General features: G+C 37.7%; 1 protein-coding gene across 1 annotated transcript in view; it reads left to right on the top strand.

Moving 5' to 3' along the window:
• LOC131873932 (uncharacterized) overlaps positions 1 to 24823 on the top strand; it is an 88215-nt gene extending 63392 nt beyond the window's left edge. Inside the window, exons 2-3 of the mRNA XM_059217111.1 lie at positions 14944 to 15123; positions 24621 to 24823. Of these exons, the coding sequence (XP_059073094.1) occupies positions 14944 to 15123; positions 24621 to 24823 (383 nt within the window). The remainder of the gene's footprint in view (positions 1 to 14943; positions 15124 to 24620) is intronic.
• The last annotated feature ends 1441 nt before the right edge of the window (positions 24824 to 26264 follow it).

Below are 26264 nucleotides of genomic sequence, written 5' to 3'. Positions count from 1 at the left end.
TGCATACATTGTTTCAAGAATTAAAATAACAACATAATCATATATATATATATATATATATATATATATATATATATATATATATATATATATATATATATATATATATATATATATATATATATCGATGAATGTCATAACATGTATATCACTGTGTTAATACTATGAGGATCTGGTTAATATCGAGAGGGGGGGTGAATCAATATTAATACCAATTGAAAAATTAAACCCAAAATCAAACTTATATCAGTTGTGAAATCATTTATCAAAATATCTCAACTTATTTTTATTAGATCTAACAACCTCTTTATCATATTTTCTTTACACATTAATCAAATCATTTACCACATCAAACAATTCTTTCACCATTTAAGCAATCATATAAATTTGATCATTTACCACCTCATTATCCTCATCTATTAGAACAAACACTTTCTCTAACAACTCTTATCAGAACTGGTAACCTTTGATAAACCTCTAATAATACATCATAACCATGTTGGCCATATGATGGAATTGATAACTCAATGATGAAGAAATAGTACCAAATCGGTACTTTGCTGGGGGTGAATCAGTATAGACAAAAATACAATCCAAAACTAGTTTGACAACAAATACTCCAAATGACTGGCAAACAGTGACACTAGTTGAAACAGAGCACAACTGGTAAGACCCAGAACAACTAAAACAATCATAAATCGGTTACTCTCTTAGCTTTCCTCTTAGCTCAATACTATAGTACCATTACACCCTCATGCATGAACAGGTAAACTATCATCAGATCTTCACAATAGTTAGTTCAATATGTTTTATAGATAGGCATAAAACACTGAACCATCATAAGCTTAACATGCAATAACAAAGCATCACAAGATAAAAGTATCACACATGACACACATATTTTCACGTGGAAACCCAACTGGGAAAAACTATGGTGGGCATGAATACCCACAAGCTACTTTTTGAACTCGTTAGAAGTCCACTCTGTTAGGAGCCTTGTCCGGTTAAAGACATTACAATAGGTTCTGCTAGGAACCAATCCTATTAGGGATCACCCAGTTAAGGGATGGCTACAATACCCGGTTAAGGGTTAAACTCGGTTAGGGTTACCTTGTTAGAGGATTTCAAGAACTCAATAGCTAAAGGATCTCCAGAGCTCTATAGCTTCCTAGAACTCAATAACTTTGAGTTACCCTGTTAAGGGGTTTGTATCAAGCCAGTTAAGGCTACCCTGTTAAGGGATCTCACAATTGTTGAAGTGGTTAAAGATCAACAGGAATTACAATGATCTGGTAGTAGCACTCAATGCTAATGCAGATCCATTTTGGCTCCTCTTCACCTTCTGCACATTCACTTTGTAGGTATCTCCTCTCTCCTTTGGTCTGGCAAGAATCACGTATCTCTTCCCTTGGATACACACATACAACTTTTGCCAACAACTTTTGAAAGAAACACAACATCGACCTTATAGGAAATAGATAGGTCGGTAGCAAAAACCCTAAACCCTAAACCTATTAGGTTAAGCAATTCAAACGGTTCAATCCTGACCATTGGATCATACTGCATTAAATGCAACAATCTTAAATCGATCTCAAGATATTCTCCATCGTCTATTATCCACAGATTTCATGGTGGCTGATAACCCATCACACGTTATCACCATTTAACAAACTTTGCACATTCCCAAAGTGGATAGGGATAGTTTTCTTCATGCAAGATCCTTCACACGCACAGGGCTTATGTGGCAACACGGCCTGTTCTCCGTTATACTGCTAACCCATCACACAAAGATCACTGGTTGAGCCATACAGGCTTGAAGCACTTCAACCAGAAACCCTAAAGTTGAGACTACCAATCGGTAGTCATACAATGCTTCCATGTCCTGGTTCCCATAACCATATGTCGGTTCATCTTGAACAAGCACACCACTTCACTTTGGCACAAATGCCGGTTCACAATGTTATACTGGTTCACACATATGTCGGTTCATACCTGTTCAACATATTAACATCAATGACAACATACAATGTCATTATGTCCACATACCGGTTGACATAATGCCAACAATCTCCCCCTTTGGCATTGATGGCAATATACAAAGATATCTCTCTGCTTCATATTTTCTCCCCCAATATATAGAGATATCTTCTCTGCTTGACATCTTCTCCCCCTTTGACAACAATGCCAAAGTGGAGGCACAAGCATCCCTGTTCAATTATGTTGCTCCCCTTGAGGAGTAGCATCCTTCAACACATCAATCAAAAAAAATTTGACTATGCAATACCTAACTGATGTGGAACAAATACTTTTAGTTCACCTCCTGAAGGGGCAGTACCCCTAATTCACCTCTTAAGTGTGTAAATTTAGTCTTTGGAAGAGGCTTGGTGAATATGTCTGCTAACTGCTCCTTACTAGACACATGCTCTAGTACAATCTCTTTGTTCTAAACCTTTTCCCTTAAGAAATGATACTTAAGCTCAAAGTGCTTGGTTCTAGAATGTAAAACCAGATTCTTTGAAATATTGATAGCACTTGTGTTATCACAGAATATACTTACCAGTTCAGGTACAGGGATTTTGAAGCCTTTCAGTGCATGCTTCATCCAAATTGTCTGAGTGCAGTTCATGAAAGTTGCAACATATTCCGCTTCCACTATAGACTGAGAGATACAACTCTACTTTTTACTCATCCATGAGACCAGTCTACCACCAAGAAAGAATGCACCACCAGTTGTGCTTTTCTGATCATCCACATTACCTGCCCAATCAACATCTATGAGTACTTTCAAAATGAAACCATTGTTGTATAGGTACCACAATCCATAGTCAATTGTTCCCTTCAGATACCTAAGAATCCGGGTAACTGCAACCAAGTGGGATTCTCTTGGACTTTTCTAGAACCTTACAGTAATGCCAATTGCATGTGCAATATCCGGTCTGCTATGCACTACATAATGCAAGTTACCAATCATTGATCGGTATTCCTTCTCATCAACTAGTGCGGAGTCATCCTCTTTGGATAGTTTACAACCGGTCACCATCAGTGTACCAACCACTTTGCTATCTTCCATGCCAAAGGTCTTCAACACCTCTTTGACATATTTGGACTGAGTGATAAAAATTCCATCTTTCATCTACTGGATCTAAAGTCCAAAGAAGAACTTAATCTCCCCTATAAGTGACATCTCAAACTCTTTCTTCATCTCATCAACAAACTCATGACTCATCTTGTCATCTCCACCAAAGATAATGTCATCAACAAAAACCTCATAGAACAGGATCTGATCTCCTTCAGACTTCAAGTAGATATTGCTATCTTCACTTGTTCTCTCAAATCCAATCTTCACAAGATGGGAATGTAGGCGCTCATACCATGCCCTAGTGCTTGCTTTAGACCATATAAGGCTTTATGTAGCCTACATACCACGTCACTATCTTCAGATAGGGAAAACCCATCTGGTTGCTCAATATACACCTCCTCTTCAAGTACACCATTTAGGAATGTAGATTTTACATCCATTTGATATACTTTGAAGCCTTTAAAAGCTGCATATGCAAGAAGCATATGAACTCCTTCCAATCTAGCTACAGGAGCAAAGGTTTCTCCATAGTCTTCTCCTTCTTCTTGAGCATATCCTTTGCACACCAATCTGGCTTTATTCCTAATCACTGTGCCATCCTCATTCAACTTGTTTCTGAACAATCATTTAGTGCCAATGGCATTTTTATGCTCTGGTCTGGGTAACAAGGACCATGTACCATTTTTCTCTATCTGGTCAAGTTCCTCTTCCATTGCCTTGATCCAGTCTTCATCTTTATGAGCCTCTTTGAATGATTTAGGCTCAAATTCAGAGATCATACATGAGTTTTCTTTGATCTTTCTTCTTGTAAGGATTCCTACATCCTTATGTCCTATGATCTGCTTGGGATCATGATTCAACTTGACATACTGAGGAATGGTCTTGACTGGTTCTTCTTGCTTTTCTTCTTCATCGTCATCTTCATCAGTATCAACATTCATTGGTTCAGGAACACTATTACTGGTACTTGGTTGACTGACAACCGGTTCCTAAAAGGTTGCAACCAGTTCATTTACAAATTTCTCACTGTCGGTTTCCTCAGTTTTCTCAAAGGATTCATCAACTCTTACATAGATACTTTCCATAATTCTCTGAGTCCTATTGTTGTAACACTTGAGAGCTTTACTCTTGGTGGAATATCCTAGGAATATTTCGTCATCGCATTTAGCTTCAAATTTGCCCTGATGTTCACTCCTCTTGATGTAACATTTGCTACCAAATACCCTAAAGTAGCTAACCATAGGTGTCTTACCGGTCCAATACTCATAAGGAGTTTTGTCCTTACCTTTCTTGATGAGTACCCAGTTCATTGTGTAGACTGCAGTGTTCACCGCTTCTCTCCAAAAGGTGTGAGCTACCTTTCCTTGAATCAACATGGTTCTAGCTACTTCAACCATAGTCTGGTTAATCCTCTCTGCTAGGCCATTTTGTTGTGAAGTTCGGGGGGCAGACAATTGCCTCTTGGTGCCAAATTCTTCACAGTACTTGTTGAATTCACCAGAAGTGAATTCCCCTCCTTGATCAGTTCTGAGACACTTGATCCTTTTACCACTTTCCTTCTCCACTAATGCTTTGAAAGATTTGAACTTCACAAAGGCTTTAGACTTGTCTTTCAAGAATGTGACCCATATCATTCTTGAGCAGTCATCAGTGAGAATCATGAAGTACCTATCACCGTGCACACTTCTAGTTTTCATAGGACCACACAAATCAGTATGCACAAGATCAAGCAAGTTGTTAGCAGTGAAAGATTTACCTTTAAAGGTTGAGGAATACATTTTCCCCAATTGACACTCTCTACACAAGGTATTATCCAGTTTGCTTAGCATCGGCAACCCTCTAACTGCCTTGATCTTACTAGCCTTCACAATGTTATCAAAGTTTACATGGCAGAGTCTCCTATGCCATATCCCACTATCATCAAACTTATCCATAAGACATGTACTTATATTTGCATTCAGATGAAATAGGTTACCTTTGGTCTGCATGCTGGTGGCCACCAATTCACCATCTTTTCCTTTGATTCTGCAAACTCCATTCTTGAATTCTAGAGTGAGGCCACTGTCACTCAGCTGGGCAACACTTAGAAGGTTGTGTCTGAGACCATCAACCCAGTACACATTGTCAGCACTTCTCTTTACATTCAGAGAGATGGACCCTCTACCTTTGACCATGCATGGTGCATCATTGCCAAAGTGAACCACACCTCCATCATACTCCTCCAAGGATAGAAACTTGCTCCGGCCACTAGTCATATGGTGAGAACAGCCACTGTCAATGATCCACTCATTGGAATTATCAAACTAGGAGACAAGAGCCTTCTTATTTGACACATCTTCTTTGACAGCAACAAACACAATATCTTCATTTTCTTCATCCTTTGATTCTTCATCTGTGACAACTTCATCAACTGCCACAAAACAGTTTCCCTGGTTTCCTCAGAATTTCCTGAACCTTTCTGGTTTGTCCTTATTATCTCCATTAGGACAGTTTATAGCAATATGTCCTATTTGGTTACAAGTAAAGCATTTCAAACGTAGCTTACCTTTGTATTTACTGGTTCCTTTAGGAAGCTTCCTAGCAAGGAGAGCTTTAAATGCCATCAGAATCTCCTCATCATCCATTTCTCTGCTCTGTCTAGGTTCACCACTAGTGCTAGCTTCTTTTCCTTTTCTGGATGGTGTAGCAGAGGCTTTAAAAGCTGATTCATTCTTTTGAACACTGCCATTAAAACTATTTAGCTCATAGGCTGTCAACTTGGCTATGATGGAGTCCAAGGATACCTTAGTCTTGTCTATTGATCTCAGCTCCTGAATAACAACAACCCTTATTGCATAGACCAACAATAGGGATCTCAGGACTTTGCTTACCACAGTGGAATCTTCTATTTTACCACCTGCACTCTTGATTTCTCCAACAACTGTTTTGATTCTTATTAAATACTGTTGAATGGTCTCACCTTCAACCATCCGCATATCTTCAAACTTCCCTCTTAGGCTTTCTTCCTTAGCCTGTTTTACACGTTCATCACCACCATAGATATTTTCAAGAGCATCCCATACCTCTTTGGGATTTACCTTGTCCTGAACATCAATAAACTCAATGTCAGATAGACTACTAATAAGGGCTTCCATGACTTGCCCATTTTCTTGTATCTCTCTCTTTTGGTCATCGGTGAGAGTACGGTAGGGATAACATAGACATTCTCAACATAAATCTAGTGTTGAGCACCCATGCTTCAATGAATATCTTCACCCTATCTTTCCATATACCTAAATTTTCCCTGTTAAACTTTGGACCTTCCCTCTTCATCATTTTACTGGGATCTTTACCTCAAGCAGTTAAGCTTACAATATAGGGGACCTAGAGAGCTCTGATACCAATTGATAACTCAATGATGAATGAATAGTACCAAACCGGTACTAAGAGGGGGTGGGGTGAATCAGTACAGACAAAAATGCAATCCAAAATTGGTTTGACAACAAATACTCCAAATGATTGGCAAACAGTGACACTAGTTGAAACAGAGTGCAACCAGTAAGACCCAGAACAACTAAAACAATCATAACTCAGTTACTCTCTTAGCTTTCCTCTTAGCTCAATACTATAGTACCATTACACCCTCATGCATGAATAGGTAAACTATCATTAGATCTTCACAATAGTTAGTTCAATATGTTTTATAGATAGGCATAAAATACTAAACCATCATAAGCTTAACAGGAATAACAAAGCATCACAAGATAAAAGCATCACACATGACATACATATTTTCACGTGGAAACCCAACTGGGAAAAACCATGGTGGGGATGAATACCCACAAGCTGCTTTTTGAACTCGTTAGAAGTCCACTCTGTTAGGAGCCTTGTCTGGTTAAAGACATTACAATAGGTTCTGCTAGGAATCGATCTTGTTAGGGATCACCCGATTAAGGGATGGCTACAATACCCAGTGAAGGGTTAAACCCGGTTAGGGTTACCTTGTTAAAGGATTTCAAGAACTCAATAGCTAAAGGATCTCCAGAGCTCTATAGCTTCCCAGAACTCAATAACTTCGAGTTACCCTATTAAGGGATTTGTATCAAGCCGGTTAAGGCTACCCTCGTAAGGGATTTCACAACTATTGAAGTGGTTAAAGATCAACAGGAATTACAATGATCTAGTAGCAGCACTCAATGCTAATGTAGATCCGTTTTGGCTCCTCTTCACCTTCTACACATTCACTTTGCAGGTATCTCCTCTCTCCTTTGGTTTGGCAAGAATCACATATCTCTTCCCTTGGATACACACATACAACTTTTGCAAGCAAATTTTGAAAGAAACACAACATCGACCTTATAGGAAACAGACAGGTCGGTAGCAAAAACCCTAAACCCTAAACTTGTTAGGTTAATCAATTCAAATGGTTCAATCCTGACCATTGGATCATACTGTATTAAATGCAACAATCTTGAATTGATCTCAATACATTCTCCGTCATCCATTATCCACCGATTTCATGGCGGTTGATAACCCATCACGCGTTATCACCGTTTAACAAACTTTGCACATTCCCAAGGTGGATAGGGATAGTCTTCTTCATGCAAGATCCTTCACATGCATAGGGCTTACGTGGGAACATGATCTGTTTGTCGTTATACTACTAACCCATCACACAAAAATCACTGGTTGAGCCATACAGGCTTGAAGCACTTCAACCGAAAAGCCTGAAGTTGAGACTACCAACCGATAGTCATACAATTCTTTCATGTGCTGGTTCCCATAACCATATACTGGTTCATCTTGAACAAGCACACCACTTCACTTTGGCACAAATGTCGGTTCACAGTGTTATACTGGTTTAGACATATGCCGGTTCATACCTCTTCAACATATTAACATCAATGACAACATACAATGTCATTATGCCCCCATACCGGTTCACATAATGCCAATAGGAATTGATTATGTTTTGCATTGATGTTTTGTCATTGATGTCAAGACTTGCTATTATGGTTGGTTATCAGCTTCTGGTAGGTGGATTGGATTAGAAGATAATCATTTGATTATCACTGGTATGATTTGGATGATGGTATATGTTTGTATGGATGGTTCATATGTTTCTGAAGTATGTTTTAGTCAGTTGGTATTGACTTGATGATCAGATGCTATCTTATATTCTTGTAAGATTTCTTTATTGATCCGGTAAGGATTTTATCGGCAAAGCTTTAATCAAGATCTTTGATGTTATGCATAAGTGGTGTTGGTGCAGCTTATAGAAGGGATTTAGGATGCTGATGGTAATTATGTTCGTGCCTCATCTGATTGGCGGCATTGCTTTGGCATGTGTGGAGATAATTTAGGTCCAGTTCTATCTAGTGTTGAACACAATGTACCATTAAGAGGGGGGGGATTTTGTGGTTCCTGAATTCTTTTCCTTATTTAAACCAACCTTAGAATACTGGTTATTATCCTAATCACTAAACAATCAAACCAACAAGATAAATGAGGATATCAAAAGAGACAAACACACAAATGCAACCCACAACATCAGATGTATGAGGAAAACCCAATATGGGAAAAACCTCAGTGAGAAATGTTGCTGGAGACTACTGATCCAATCCAGCCTCATAAGTGAAACATTGAATTACAAAGATTTAGGGCACCAACCCAACAAGCACCAACCCCTGCGCCAAGCTCCAACTTGGTGATATATAGTGAAATATAATTTTGATATAGTTATAGCTTCTAGTTGCAAATGAGCTCTGCAACTCTTGATCAAATTGGTTTCTGCCTCTTCTTCACTGAATCTCACACTACCGGTTATGAGATTACTCTCTCTGATTATTGGTTACTCTTTCTTCACTCAAACTATTTCGCACTTGGATTCCTTCTTAATCAATCACTCCTCACTGGTTAGCTTAACTGTTAGAACTTCAACAGTTTACCAGTACTCTATCACTGCCAGTTAAACCCTCTCACCGGTTTGTCTGTAAAGTCTCTCTGCAATTTTCTTAGAACAAATTCTAAGGAAGATGATCCTTCTTTGCACTCAATCTTAGTTCACTGTACTTTAAGCATCATTTATTTCTTTCTCAAGCTCACATGTTTATAATCTTGGATTCCCGCCAAAAATGCATTCAATCAATGTCGTGTTAGGTTTTTCCTTCTCCAACTTGCTCTGAATTCAATTTGATTTGATATTGTTTTCTAGGGGTAAGATCTTCATGAGATCGATCAATTACTAGCAAGGCTTCACATTCCAATGAGTGTTTTCTAAACCTATAGGTCTACATCATGCTTTTCTGCTTTTCTTTGTCATACACCATTAATGGTTTTGTTGTTTCCTTCAACAAATGGGTACGAAGATCAAATCTTCTTTCAAGATCAGTTCAGTTATTTTCCAGCTTGCCTTCCTCAAGCCACAATCATATGGCATCCTCCATGACTTATGGGTTCTTCATAAGACATTTATTTTTTTATCTTTACCAGCAGGTCTACTAGATCCTCTTGACTCATCTCCATCAGCTTCATTATAAGGACATTTTGTAGCAAAGTGTCCAGCTTTACCACAGTTGAAACATTTGAGTGGTAGCTTTCCTTTATACTTGTCAGATCCTCTTTTGATCTTTCTAACAAAGTTTGCTACCTCTGCATCATATTCTTCATTGGATCCTTTATGAGTACCTACTTCTTTTCCCTTCTGGGTGGAGTTGAACGCTGCCTCTTTCCTTGAGGATGCATCACCAGTTGTTCTCATTTCATAGGCTATTAGTGACCCAAATAGCTCATCCATTGTAAAGATGTTCAGATCCTTGGCTTCTTCTATGGAAGGAAGTTTTGTATCATACTTAGGTGTAAGAGACCTAAGTACCTTCTTGACAAGGATATCATCTGTAATTTCTTCCCCAAGTCCTTTGATGGTATTCACAATTTCATCAAATCTGTGAAGGTAGTCTACAATATTTTCTTCATCCTTCATCTTGATGCCTTCAAGTTGGCCCCTTAGTGCTTGCAACTTGGCCTCTTTGACTTTTGCATCTCCTTCAAATATCCTTTACATTTTATCCCAAGTCTCCTTGCCGGATGCACATTGCATGACCTTGACAAACTCATTATCAAACAACCCGCTCAGGATAACATGTTTAGCCTTTGCATTATCCTTATCCTCATTCTTGGCATTAGGATCAGTGGGAGGAACACTAGGGACAATATACCCATTCTTGACAGACATCCACACATCAAAACCAAGGGAGGAAATATAGGTCTCCATTCTTCTGCTCCAGAACACATAGTTAGACCCATCGAACATGGGAGCTTTTGAGGAGGCAAACTCATTTCTTGCCATTGTGTTCTAAGACTGGAATCTACCCATGTTTTTTAAACAACCGGGAACCTAGGCTCTGATACCAATTGTTGAACACAATATACCACTGAGAGGGGGGGAATCAATGGTTCCTAAATTCTTTTCCTTTTTAGACCAACCTTAGAATACCAATTATTATCCTAAGCACTAAATAGTCAAACTGGTAAGATAAATGAGGATATCAAAAGAGACAAACACACAAATGCAATCTAAAGAGGGGAAAATAGATTTGAAGGTTAAATGATCAAAACATAATGAAATAAACATGTAGAATGCTAAAATATCATTAAAAAACCATTTCACCTTGCTATTTTACCTTCTCCTTTGGATTGAGCTTGATGAAGTGAAGGGGCCCCTTGATAATGCTCCACTTGATGTGCTCCTTTGATTACTAGATGTGGATGACTCTCCAATGTTGTGCACAAATTGAATGGATTTGAAAATGATAAGGACGAGATGATCAAGTTGCCAAGATGATTTCTTGGGCTCAAAAGGGCAACATAAACTTACTGGATTTCAAGATGTTCAAATGAAGAGGTGGATCCCTTTATTTATAGGAAGAGGAGAGAAAAATGGAGGGCTAGGATGGATTCGAGATGAAGGGCTAAGATTTACTTGTGAGCTCACACAAGCTCCAAGAGAGGGTGTGGAGACCAAGAAATATGCCTTAAAGGCATTTCGTATCTCCACACTCCACAAGGTGCATTGGAGGAATTAAAAATTCTCCAAAAAAGGATATTATGGGGTTTGGAGGAATAAAAAGGAATTAAAAATTCCTTGAGAGAGGGAATACCAGAGGAATGTGAGATTTCAAAAATCTAACATTCATCTAGGAAAGGATTATTTAAAAGCAAGGAGTTGACTTTGTGGCTAATCATGACGATTAGCCATTAACGATTCATTAAGAGGGGGATTAGAGGAAATGTTAGGTGGGATTAGGATTAGACTAGGAGAGAGAATGAGTGGAGGGAATAAAAAATTAGAAGAATAATGTTAAGTGAGTTTAGGGAGTTTCTAGAAGAATGAACTAAGAAGATGATTTGTAGGAATCATGTAGGTTAACTAATTAATTGAAATTAATTAGCTAAGAGGAAGATTTGTGAGGATTTGATTTTTTTAGAAGAAAAAAGAAAGGGATTGATTTACAATCATATGCTATAGTGACAATATTAATTATATTTAATTAATATTGAGAGGAATTTGAATTAACATAATTAATTAATTAATTATGCGAGGAATTAAAAATAATTAAAATAATTATTTTTAAGTGTCTACACAACCCACAACACTAGATGTACGAGGAAAACCCAATATGGGAAAAAATCGGTAAGAAATGTTGCTGGAGACTATTGCTCCAATCCAGCTTCACAAGTGAAACACTGAATTACAAAGATTTAGGGCACCAACCCAAGGAGCACCAACCCCTGCACCAAGATCCAACTTAGTGATATATAGTGAAATATAATTTTAATACAATTATAGCTTTTGGTTGGAAATGAGTTCTACAACTCTTGATCAAATAGGTTTCTGTTGGTTAATATTCTTCTCTTCTTCACTAGATCTCACACTACTGGTTATGAGATTACTCTCTCTAATTCTTGGCTACTCTTTCTTCACTCTCAGTCACACAACACACTATGTCACACTTGGATGCCTTCTTAATCAATTACTCCTCACTGGTTAGCTTAACTGTTAGAACTTCAATAGTTTACCGGTACTCTGTCATTGCCAGTTAAACCCTCTCACCAGTTTGTTTGCTAACTCGCTCTGCAACTTTCTTAGAATAAATTATAAGGAAGATGATCCTTCTCTACACTCAAGCTCACTTCGCTCTACTTTAAGCATCATTCATTTGTGTCTCGAGCTCACATATTTATAATCTTGGATTCCTACCAAAAATGCATTCAATCAATGTCATGTTAGGTTTTTCCTTCTCCAACTTGATTTGAATCTGATTTGATTTGATCTTCTTTTCTAGGGATAAGTTCTTCATGAGATCGATCAATTACCAGCAAGGCTTCACATTCCAATATACGTTTTCTAAATCTGGAGGTCTGCATCATGGTTTTCTTCTTTTTTGTGTCATACACCATTAATGGTTTTGTTGTTTCCTTCAGCAAACAGGTACAAAGATTAAATCTTCTTGTAGGATCAGTTTAGTCATTTTCCAACTTTCCTTCCTCGAGCTACAATCCTCTGGCATCCTCTATGGCTTGTGAGTTCTTCTTAAGAGTCGACATGCTTGTTGATTTGTTATGTCGATGCACACTCCAATGACCTATGCAATACCTCTACCTGGCATCCATTTGGCATGCTTGTTGATATCCACCTCTGCTTGGATTCCTATGTTGGTTTGGCATTCTTTGCCAACCAAGGTTGACTACCGACTCAGTTCACCTTATCGATATGACCAACAAACATCCTTTGTACCAACAACACATCCTCTTTGTTCTACTCACCAAGTGTTGTGCCTTCATAACAAACAAATAACCTTCATCCTGGTTTGTGCCTTACCAGTAAGCCTCCTTTACAGGAAGATGAAACAAGTCATGGGTACTAGTAGCCTTCCTTCTGTCTACTTACTCACATGTGCATTGTCATCATATGTCTTTCTCTTGTTATACCAGTCACCACTTCTTACTTACTGGTGACCTTGCCAAACCAGTTTGACATCAATGACAACTTAATGCCAATAATGCCAGCATCTAGGTTATGGATCGGTTTGCATAAAACATGTTGGTGGATCCTTCGATGCGTTTCCAGGATGTTTCATTTATTGGATGATATTTGTTTGGCCTTAGGCCAATATGTGTTATTATTTTATTTCAGGATTATGTAATGGATCTATTGTATTATCATGTGTGTGGCTAACCTAATTGGTTAGGTCCAGGGTTGGTATAAATGTATGTAAGATCTCATTGTGGATCATGTAGGATGGGCAAGGAGCGAATAATGTAATAATCATTTATGCAGAGGATTTGGTCTATCATTGGTGATCAAGTTGGGTTTATGTAAGAGGTTTAGACCTCTAGTATTGAGCTTAATCGGAACTATAATCTAGCATGTTTGATGCTATCCCTGACAGTTCTTCTTTTTGGATTGTAGTCCAAACATCTTGAGGTGGTTAACATATTTGTAGTTAGTGAGACTCCATTGTGATGAGCAGTGTGCCTTCCTACATGCGTAGGCCCCTATTATAATCATATACTTGCTGCAAAAGTATCATCTAACTGTGGGTAGGCTTCCCACCATGGTTTTTCCCTTTACCGGGTTTTCCACATACAAATCATTGTGTTATTTGTTATGGTTGTATGGTATTGATTCTCTAGTTTTCATTTATACTTTAATGCTTTATCAGTTATACCGATATAAGTTTTTAAGTGCTTTAATTCACAGAATCTGTTAACAACTAATTCACCCCCCCTCTCAGTTGTTCATCGGTTATCCTAACAATTGGTATCAGAGCCCGTCCTCTTTTTGCAGAAGCTTAACCACTTGAGGAAGATCCTATGGCAACTGATAGTTCAACTCATGTTTTCTAGAAGGACAACCCTAGGCTTTATGGAACAAACTATAGAGTATGGAAGATTCAGATGGAGATTAAGATGCATTGGAAAGGAAATTTGGGAAATAACTCATAATGGTTACACTCCTCATAATCCGGCATTTGGCCTTCTAGCACTGGCAAAATTGGATAAAAACATTGAGAATGATTGCAGAGCTAGAGAAGCCCTCTTAAGCGCCTTATCAGATCAATAAATCATGGGACTATCAGACAAATCATCGACAAAAGCTATGTGGGACAAGTTGGAGACTCTGAATGAAAGTGATCTTACTGTTAAAATTGCAAAACTTGAATGTTACTGGGTAAGATATGAAAGCTTGAAGATGGAAGAAGATGAAAGAATTTATGCATTCATGGAAAGGGTTAATGAAACTGTATTGGGAATTCAGTGTTGTGGTGGATCTCTGAGCAAGGAAGAGATTGTTTCAAAAGTATTACAGGTTTTTTCGCTAACATATAAGATGAAGGTAACTGAAATTAATGAGCTAAGAACCATGCCTAATTATTCTATCAATAGAGATACTCTTGTTGGGAAGATATCTGCTTTTAAGGTTGAAGAATCTGGTCCTCCTGGAGCTACAAAGGTTGATACTGCATTTAAGGTATCTGCATCATCCACCGACAAGCAAGATTGGAAAGTTTTGTATGCAAATGAATTGGAAGAGATCAGAAAAGAAGATGAAGAGATTGATCAACTTGAAGCCCTATTTGCTAGAAGGATACCTAGAGGTCCGTTAGGAAGTAAGTATGAAGGAAAATCTCCTTTCAAATGTTTTGCATGTAATAAGATAGGTCATTTTGCATCTAGATGTCTTGAAAGGAATTCAAAATTGGAAGAAAGAGCAAGAAGATCCTTTAAGCCTAACCTTGAATATCAGATCAAGCATAAGTACAAGAAATACAAAAAGAAATCATGCTACTATGCTGATGAGGAAGGAGTAACTAATGACTCAGAAGAAGAATCGGCAGGAGATTCTGCTAGTGGATTCGACAATGGAAAAGATTGGGTATTTTATGCTATGAAGGAAGATGATCCTGAACTAGTTATCAAGAATGAGGAAAAGGCCCTTGCAACAAAAGTTGAAGGCACAGATGAATGGCTAATAGACAGTGGACGTTCTCATCATATGAGAGGTGATAAAGGAAAGTTTCTAACCCTACAAGAATTTGATGACGGTCAAGTTAGATTTGGTAATAACAAGGCATGCATGATCAAAGGAAGAGGAACCATTTCACTGGATGGTAAGCATAACACTGATAGTGTTTATTATGTTGAAGGTCCAAAGCATAATCTTTTGAGTGTAGGAAAGTTGGTAGATAGAGGATTTCAATTACCATTCAAGGATGGGAAGTGCAAAATCATTAGCCAATCGGGTTTGGAGATTGCAACCGATACACAGAAAAAAGGTAACATCTTTCATTTGAACTCTGGTGAAAAGAAATGTTTTATTGTACATATTGATGAAAGTTGGGTATGGCATAAGAGGTTGTGTCATGCAAATTTTGATTGCATTGTAAAGATCAGTTCAACTAAGGTAGTTAGATATTTACCTAGGATTGTGAAGCCTCATAATCCGAAATGTAAAGAATGTCAAATGGGTAAGCAAATCATAACTTCTTGTAAGAGCATACCTAATAAATCTAATGATGTTCTAAATTTGATTCATACTAGCCTATGTGGTCCTGCTAATACAAGAAGCTTTCAAGGTGGTAGATATTTCATGTTAATCATTGATGACTATTCTAGAATGATGTGGGTTTCTTTTCTAAGGGAGAAATCTGAAGCCTTTTAGAAATTAAAGATCTTTAAAGCTATGGTTGAGATAGAGACAGGAATGAAAATCAAGTGTCTGAGATAAGATCAAGGTGGTGAATTCACATTTGGTGAGTTCAATAGTTATTGTGAGATAAATGGCATTAGGAGACGATTATCTGCACCCGGGACACCTCAAAAAAATGGCATTATGGAAAGAAAGAACGTAACCATTTTGGATGCAGCCAGGAGCATGATGATGGAAGATAATTTGCATCATATCCACTAGAGAGAAGCAGTAAGTGCAAAAATTTATACATTCAATAGAGTTCATATCAAGGAAGATATCGGTAAGACCCCTTATGACTTATGGTTTGGTCATTCTCCTACTCTTAAATATTTCAAAATCTTTGGATGTAAGTGTTATATCAAAAGAGATGATTCCATTGGAAAGTTTGACCCTAGATGTGATGAAATAATATTTCTTGGTTATTCAACTAAAAGCAAAGCATATAGATGTTACAACAAAATATTATAGAGAGTTGTGGAGAGTGCTAATGTGAAAGTGGATGAGCAGTACAAAGACCAAGCTAAATCTTATGATAGTGAACCGACAGTGGAAATGATCATAACTGAATTGGTAGTGCCTGTACCGGAACAAAATACTGAACTAGTTACCCTGACATCATTAGAAAAATCAATCGTAACTGAAGAGAAGCACAAAGAATCTGAAAATAAGAAAACACCAAGGTATGTAAGCCTAAATCATTCAGAAAATCAGATCATTGCAGACAAAAACATGGGAGTTATGACAAGGAGAAGATTGGAAAATCAAGAGGTATGTTTTATTTCTCAGATTGAACCAGAATCAGTAGTTGAAGATTGTAAAGATGAATGTTGGATGAAAGCCATGGAAGATGAATTAGATCAAATAGAAAAGACCAATACTTGGACTTTAGTTCCCCGACCTAAAAATAAGAATGTTATTGGAACTAAATGGTTTCTTAGAAACAAACTGAATGAGGATGGACAAGTTGTAAGAAACAAGGCTAGATTGGTCTACAAAGGATTATCTCAGAAGGAAGGAATTGATTATGGTGAAACTTTTGCACCAGTAGCTAGAATTGAAGCTGTTAGACTATTTCTTGGTTATGTAGCCTATAAGAACTACAAGGTCTATCAGATTGATGTTAAGTGTACATTTCTGAATGGGGAACTTGAGGAGGAAGTCTTTATTGAGCAACCAAATGGATTTTTATTGACAGATGACAAAAATATGGTTTGTAGATTAAGGAAATCCCTCTATGGACTAAAATAGGCTTCTAGAGCTTGGTATGCAAGGTTGGATAAGTACCTTTTGAAGATTGATTTTATAAAAGGTAATGTTGACAGTCACCTATATTATAAGATCACAAATGATGATATTCTAATCATTGAAGTATTTGTTGATGATATCATTTTTTGAGGTGAAGAAAAATTGTGCATGGAATTTTTTGATAATATGTAGAGTGAATTTGAAATGTCTATGACTAGAGAAATAAGTTTTTTTCTAGGTTTACTGATTACTCAAACTGACAAAGGTATCTTTATCTGTCAAACTAAGTATCTAAGGGAATTGTTTAAGAAATTTGATATGGAAAATTCTAAACCGGTTAGTACTCCTATGGTTACAAGAGAAAAAGTGTCACTTAAGGTTGTATCCCCTTCAGTAAATTCTATAAGATATAAATCTATGATTAGTGGTTTGCTATATTTAACTTAGACTAGACCGGATATAATCAATGTAGTCGGTATTGTATCAAGATATCAAAGTAATCCAAGAGAAAATCATGAAAGTGCAATAAAAAGGATATTTTGGTATTTGCAAGGAACAACTGAATATGGTTTATGCTACCCTAAAGATGATGACTTTACCTTATGTGCATATACAGATGAAGATTGGGCAGGTGATGTTGATGACCGGAAGAGCATATCCGGTGGAGCATTCTTCCTTGGGAAGAAGTTGGTTTCATAGATTGACAAGAAGTACTCATGCATTTCCTTATCTACTACTGAAGGTGAATATATTACAACCGCAACCAATTGTACTCAAGTTCTATGGATGAAATAGATGTTGAAGGATATACAAGTGAGTTGTAATGATCTAGTATTTATCTATTATCATAACTCAACAACTATTGAGATATCAGAGAATCTGATATTTTACTCCAAGACTAAGCACATATCAATCAAGTATTTTTGAAGGAAAAGGTGGAAGCAAAAGAAGTCAAATTGGTTTATGTGAACATTGAAGAGCAGACAACATATATCTTCACTAAACCTTTGTCTTGGAAATCATTTGAGTATTTGAGAGACAGATTGGGGGTTTCTACCCCTCTGGTAGAGACTTAATTGATGCAGTTGTGCATCAGTCCAGTATGCATTATCAGAGCTACATTTTTCTTTGGATTGATGAATCAGTGCTACTACTTAGGGGGAGTAGTCAGCCTTGAGTTTTAGAGTTATTTATTCTATTTGATTCTTTGGCATTGTTGTCAAAGGGGGAGGAATATATGTGAAAAACCATTGATTGCACTCCTTAGGGGGAGTTTGGCGGTATTTGGTCCTTTTGTTTCAGTTTTGATTCAGAACTTCATTTCTATATCATTTCATGGGAGATTGTTGGAGGTCTACCATTGGGGGAGACTTGTTTGGCATTTTCTTGGCACTTGGATGTTTTTTACATCTAGTGTTGCCATCAATGCCAAAGGGGGAGATTGTTGGCCATATGATAGAATTGATTATGTGTCGTATTAATGTTTTATCATTGATGTCAACACTTGCTATTATGGTTGGTTACCGACTTCCGGTAGGTGGATTGGATTGGAAGATAATCAGTTGATTGTCACCGGTATGATCTAGATGATGGAATATGTTTGTATGGATGGTTCATATGCTTTTGAAGTATGTTTCATTCAGTTGGTATTGACTTGATGATCAGATGCTATCTTATGTTCTAGAAAGCTTGCTTTATTAATCCAGTAAGGGTTTTATCGGCAAAGCTTTATTGAAGATCTTTGATGTTATGCATAAGTGGTGTTGGTACAACTTCTAAAAGGGACTCAAGATGCTGATGGTGATTGTGTTTGTGCCTTGTCTGATTAGTATCATTTCTTTGGTGTGTGTGGATCTAATTTAGGTCTGGTGTTATCTAGCTTATGGACCGGTTTGCATGAAACATGTTGGTGGATCCTCCGATGCGCTTCCAGGATGTTTTATTGATTGGATGATATTTGTTTGGCCTTAGGCTAACATGTGTTATGATTTTATTTCAGGATTATGTAATGGATCTATTGTATTATCATTTGTGTGGCCAACCTAATTGGTTAGGTCCCGGGTTGGTATAAATGTATGTAAGATCTCATTGTAGATCATAGGCAAGGAGCAAATAATGTAATAATCATTTGTGCAGAGGATTTGGTCGATCATAGGTGATTGAGTTGGGTTTATGTAAGAGGTTTTAGACCTTCGGTATTGAGCTTAACTAGAACTATAATCTGGCATGTTTGATGCTATCATAGGTAGTTCTTCTTTTCTGGATTGTTGTCCAAATATTTTGAGGTGGTTGACGTCTGTTGTAGTAAGTGAGAATCCATTATGATGAGCAGTGCGCTCTTGGCAATGTGCCTTCCTACATGTAGAGGCCCCAATTGTAATCATATACTTGTTGTAGAAGTATCATCTGACTGTGGGTAGGCTTCCCACCATGGTTTTCCCCTTTATCGAGTTTTTCACGTACAAATCATGGTGTTATGTGTTATGGTTGTATGGTATTGATTCTTTGGTTTTCATTTATGCTTTAATGCTTAATCAGTTATATCGGTATAAGGTTTTAAGTTCTTTAATTCACATAATCTATTAACAATTGATTCACCCCCCCTCTCAGTTGTTCACCGGTTATCCTAACAAACCATTGTACTCAGAAATAGTGCATAAAATGTAAAATAAACAAGAACATCACATGAAAATAATTCCACACATGAACACCATATTTTTTGACATGGAAACCCAAATAGGGAAAAACCATAGTGGGAGTTGGTACCCACAAATATTTGTACTCTTTTGAAGAATGCCCAATTAGGAGCTTAGCCTTGGTAGGAGCTTACAACAAGCCCTATTAGGAGTAGACCCTGTTAAGAGTCACATGATTAAGGGATTTGCCTAGCAGCCCAATTAGGATCTTGATGATATGGTAGGATCAACCTCGTGAGAGGATTTAACACTCTTTTGAGAGTTGCCCTATTAGGGAACTTAAATGTTTAAGGCCTGTTAGGACCTACCTCATTAAGGGATTTAACCTGTTGCAACTATTAGGGAACAATAATGAAAAAGTGATATGTTACTTGCACTTCTATGCTTTCTTGATTAGATCCAGTTATGATCAACACTCTACAACTCTCATAAAGATATCACCCTTCATGTGCATGACTCAACACATTCTCTAAGACCACTGACATCATAACCATCAACTGTTTCATCCTAAATAGTCATCTCAACTAGGTCAACCACTAAACCCTAATTACATCTTGAATTTACAATACAAATCATAAGAGATCATCTTAGATCAATATACAAATCATTACATCAAATTACAACGCAATATCAACCATTGGTTGATCGTAACCCATCACGAAAAATCTAATCTATACCAAAGTCAAAACCTCAAAACACTCTACTAAGTGTTTCGTTGTTTCCCAGGAAATTCTTCCTTGAATTGGGCCAAAACAACAATCAGATTATTCACATGAGTTGTGTCGTGTTACCACCTTCATGTAGACTCGTCGTCGATCACCGTCATAACAAAAATCACTACCGATTTGATGATTTCTTCACCGGTCTTAAACCCTACTAAACCTTGGCAAAACTTCATCAGAAATTTGAAACACGCCTTCTAGTAGTCTTTATCAATATGCAATCAAATCTGTTATCTATAGGCATGGGATCTCGATTTTCATCTTGAGGGAGCCTCCAAGTCTCGTTACCTAATGTGGGTAGAATTACCATTTCTTAATTTAGCTTTCAAGTTGTTTCTTAAAAATATAGCAGCCCAATTAGGCAAAGTTGTATGGTACAAAAAAAATGCGGATAAATACTCAAGTCTCTGTGTTCATCCTAGGGCATCCATTAAAGTAGAATTCAACTAGATATTACCTGGTTCTAGATTCAACTTGTTGGTCCAAGCTTTAGCTTTTCTTAACCCATTACCTACTTGATGCCATGAAAACGGGATTAGTGGACAATAAATAAATCATATTAGTAAACTTTCAACCATAAGCATAACATGAAAATGAATCCATTTCAAAGCATATCAAGAAAGATTAGTAACAAAGAAAAGAGGAAAATAAAGGACTAAACAAATCTAATACTCCCTCCCTATGATTGATGATGTTGGCTCTTCCTTGTTCCTCTCCTCTCCAAGTCCCAAATGAGTGTAGCTCTCATCTTTTAGCACTATCCATGGATGCCATATGAATATTCAAGATGGTTGTAAATGAAAACAAATTCTTATGCAATTGTAAAAATTTTCTATGAGAAAGCTCCTAATTAATGCCTATGTGAATTTTAGTATAATAACAATGCTCTAATGCCCTGTCCTTTTTTTTTCTTGGGGAATGAGGCCCTTTTATAGGGAAAAATGTGGATTGAATGGCTAAGATTGGGTGAGCTTGTGAAGGGTCAAGATTTATGGATTTGGGATCCATGTGATGTCTTTCAACCCAATCCCATGATGACAAGTGTCAACATGAGATGGCTTGAGAGGAGAGAGATGGAGCATTTAATGCCTAAGATGACATGAGGGTTACCTTAGGAGGGTTTGGTTAGGCTTGAGTTAGTTGATAAATCTTTTATCCAATGGATAAACTCTTGTGCAAGAGTTAATGGAGATAACCATGGTCAAAGCAATGAATGCTTGAAGAGACCCATGAGTTAAATGAGAGTTGAGTTAGAGAGAAAGTCTCTAATCATGTGGGGAGGTTGAGTTAACCATTAATGGTTATGTAAGAGCCATAAAGGCTTTGAAAGACTTTGGGGGTTAACTTGTTGAGAAATTAAAGTCTTTGAAATACTTTGAGGCATTTTTGAGAAGTGACCTTTTTTTAGGAATGTGCAAATGATTAGAGAGGGGGATTAGGCTAATTAGAAGGTGTTAGAAGAGTCTAGAAGGGGTTTAGAAGAATCTAGAAGGGGGTTACTAAGAAAATGGGTGAGGATAAAAGAGGATTTTAATTAAAATAAAATTCATTTATTTCAACTAAAATTGTGCAACTTGCATTTGTAGGAGAATGCAAGTGGGAGGGTTTTTTAGAGATTTAAATAAATATTTATTTATTTAAATGTGAGAGATTAATTAAACAAATATGGTTTATTCATTTAGTTAATTGTTAGAACATGGTTAAATGAATTAAATTAGATAAATTGAATAATTTATTTAATTAATAGGAGAAGAGGTTGAAGATGAATTAATAAAATATTAATTTAATTAACTGCTGATCGATGATTTAAATAATCAAATAAATACTAAATATTCATTCAATTAAGTGGATAGATTTAGGTGTCTACATTTTCCCCTCTCTGAGACGATGTGGTTTATCACATCGTTTCAAATAAAAACAAATAAGCATAGTACATGCCCCAGTATTCACCAAGGTAGTGGTAAGGTATGCCCCCTTGAGAGATGGGAATTTTTTTTAGAAAATTGGGGGATCTCTCAAAAAATAGAAAGAAGTTAGGGGACAGTAGAGTAGATGAATTTAGAGGAAATGGCAAGAGAATGGAAGAAAACAGGGTAAAACGGAGAAAGGGCAAGCCTCAGAAGTACGTGGGGGTCATGGCGGTCACGGGGTGATGCAGCGGTAGGCTATATGTAGCGGAGAAGGGGTAAAACAATCCTCATTTGTACAAGTGGCCATAGAAATCCAGAGCCTTTGACACCCTGTGCAGTAGTGTAGGAGAGAGAAAATGGTGTTTCCCATTGCCGATCATCGATTCGAGCGCATGTAGAGGTACCACCAGCGAGTGAAGTATGGTCCCCTAGTAAGTCTAGTTTTGACTTTTGCCTTTTGAGTTCATTTAGTGCATTTAATAGCTAGGGGAAATGTTGGATGAAAAAGGTGCTAAATCATTGTTTTAGCACTTTTGTTGTCCAAAGTAGCGCATTTGTGCTGCAATGGTTCTTTTGTGCAGTAGTTTTAATGCAATTGCCAATATAGCGCTTTGGTATAGGAGGTATAGCACGATTATTTTTGTAGTTTTAGCGTGTTTGTCTGGTTGAATGAATGAGGTTAGTATAGCACATGTGTCACACATTGTAGCGCTTTTGTAGATAAAAATAGTATGGTTGATTAGGGTAGCGCTTTTGTATATTGTAAATAGAGTTGTTGATTGTATTGTGGTGCTTTTGTCAGTGTTGTAGAGATTTTGCCTATAAATGTAGAAGGATCAGTGTTGGTTACCCCAAATTGAATGTCAAATGGATAGTTGATAGCAACATTTTCTTTTTGCATGCGTAATAGTGACTTGTGAGACTAAGTGAACCCGTTGAGACTAGGCAAGTGATGTAAACACCTTTTGGTAGTCTAGGTTCAGTGTTGAGTTGAGTTACTCGATGAGACTTGGATACTTTGAAAAAGCATCCGATAAAGTCTAGGTAAGAGGCAGTGTTGCATAGCAAAGATTATTGACAGTGTTTGTGTGATTTGTGGTTTTTGTAGGAGGATCACCCAGGGGTCTTGCAGATGTGTGAGAGGCATTCAACCACACAGTGCCTACGAGATCAGTTGACAGATCTAGAGATAGATTGTATATGTGCAACAGGTTTATATGATATGATGCACCTACTCATGATTCAGATGAATCATGGATTACTGATAGCGTTGGCCAAGTGATGGCACAACGAGACAAGTTCCTTTCATTTAGCGATGGGAGAGACGACTGTGACACTAGAGGACATCTGGAGGATACTACATATCCTGATTATTGGGGAGCTTGTGACATATGACAAGGTGCTAGGTGAGGTGACACTACAACTAGTATTCCTGTATCCAGATTTAGAGGTGTTTGATGGATCGGTTCCGTGGGAGGACAGTGGATTCATATGAGGCATTACCAACAATGGTATCAGGTATTGTGGGAGGGCTACTATGTCCGGATCGGAGGTTGCACGGGTTTGAAGTGGACTGGAGGTAGGTGATTGAGTGGATGATCAGTGAGAGAACTCAATATGCATGGGGACCATGTGGGTTGGCACATTTATATAGGGATTTACATGATATTGTGTACCATGTGATTTCATCACTGGGAGTAGGGATTACCTTGCTTCATATCTAGGCATTGGAGCACTTTCCGATATCGAGACCAGTGTGTTTGAAATTTAGGGAGATTGACCAGCCCTATGTATATATGTATGGAGGTATGATGACATAGCCCCAGCTGAGGAAGCTAGAGTACTGGTGGTGTGCATTGGATGAGTTAGATACAGTGATATGGTGCCCCTACTGAGAGTGTGAGCAGTGCGAGGATGATGCAAAGGCGATGCCATATGTGTCCATGAGGTGATTCCTCATTGGATGGATGACGTACATGGTAGAGAGCCATTTGCCAGGGTGGGTGATGAGATAGTTTGGGTGTATACATGGGTTGCCCCGAGGTTCATGTGAGTATGCTAGAGTAGTTAAAGAGAGGTTGTAGTGGGGTCCAATATTATCCCATGAGCAGGCGGTAGTCGAATTTCAGACATTACAGGCTAGGCCATGGCCATATCGAGCAGAGGTTGCAGATGCGGGGGTGATAGAGGAGTATACACAGTATTGAGCTGCTCATCCGATTCCATGGATCTCAGATCCTGCAAATCCCACGCCACCATTTGAGGATGACAAAACACTACGACAGGGGACGAGGAGGAGATTAGGTAGGGGTGGCGGAGATGGTAGGGGAGATGTAGGAGGTGGAGGTGGTAAAGGTGGTGGAGGTTTTGGAGGAGGAGGTGGAGGTGGAGGAGGTGGAGGAGGGGGAGGTGGAGCAGATGGAGGAGGATGGTTATAGATGAGAGGCAGAGGTGGGCAGCCCTTACGACTATCACAGGGTCCGCTGATACAAGGAGCAATGAGAGAGGGAGGGAGAGATGTTGGTGGTGGAGAGGGTGGTGATAAGACGATGGAGATGGGATAGGGAGTTGTAGGTGGGGGAGAGGGAGACCTATGAGATGTGATAATATTACGGTTACAGACTCGCCTAACGACGACCGATTTTCACATCTGAGAGTTAGAGGTACTGCTAGAGGACAGAGATGTAGAGATTGCAGCTAGAGATGTCTAGCTTTTTGCACGGGGGGTTGAGTTGACTGCAGTTGTGTGAGAGAGATGATGTCATGGATAGAGTGAGGGAGCTACGGGATAGATTACAAGTTTTGGCAAGAGTGCAGGGAGAGGGTTTGACTGGGGAGATGATGAGGGAGATGTGGTGAGTAGGGGCAAAGATTGAATACTGGCGAGGATTATATGAGCAGGTGGTATTGAGTAGTCAATGAGCGATGAGCTATTCCCAGATGTGGCGGGCAAGATCAGAATGGTCTCAGAGGGGTCAAAGTAGTGGTGGTGTGATGGATCCTCCTCGGAGAGATGGTGAGGGTGGTGGGGTAGTGGAATCTGGTCAAAGTTCCATTTGAGGTACTTCTGTGCATTGTTACATTATTACTATACTGATACTTGGATAGCTCTTGGTAGCCGATATTTTGGACATCATTGTATTCCGATACATGTGTTCTTTTTCATGTGATATATGATGAGATCTCAGTTGTTGTGACGATGATATGATATGCATCTATTTGATGACATGATTGCTTTATACAGGATGATGATATGATTTATGTCTAGATATATGAGATGGATATGTTTGATTTCTAGATGTATATGTCAATGATATGATTTATATATGTATGATGTGGATGATTTGCTAACATGTGGATGCACGTTTAATGGATGTATGATGTTTTTGTAATGATATAAATATGATGAAATGATGATGATTTGTGCTAAATGATGAGATTAGATAATGAATAATGATATTTGATAGATAATACTTTATATGTTGAAATGATGAGATAATGATATGGATGACATTAGTAAACTATGCATTTTTAAAATGTACTCAATGAATCTAAATGAATGAAATGATATAAAAAATGTCATGTATGTTTTTAAATGAATGCACTAAATGGGTAAATGAATGTACTTTATGATGAATGCACTTAATGAATAAAATGCAACTAAATGATAATGAATGCACTTAATGATTGAAAGGCAACTAAATGATAATGAATGCACTTAATGATTGAAATGCAACTAAATGATAATGAATGCACTTTAATAAATAAATGAATGCACTTAAATGAGTAAATGAATGCACTTAATGATTTGAAATGCAACTAAATGATAATTAATGCACTTAATAAATGAATGCAACTAAATGATAATGAATTCACTTA

This window comes from Cryptomeria japonica, chromosome 3, assembly GCF_030272615.1.
Source record: "Cryptomeria japonica chromosome 3, Sugi_1.0, whole genome shotgun sequence".
Classification (NCBI taxonomy): domain Eukaryota; kingdom Viridiplantae; phylum Streptophyta; class Pinopsida; order Cupressales; family Cupressaceae; genus Cryptomeria; species Cryptomeria japonica.
Note: the sequence above shows the minus strand (reverse complement) of the source record. Positions and strands in the feature narration are given on the sequence as shown.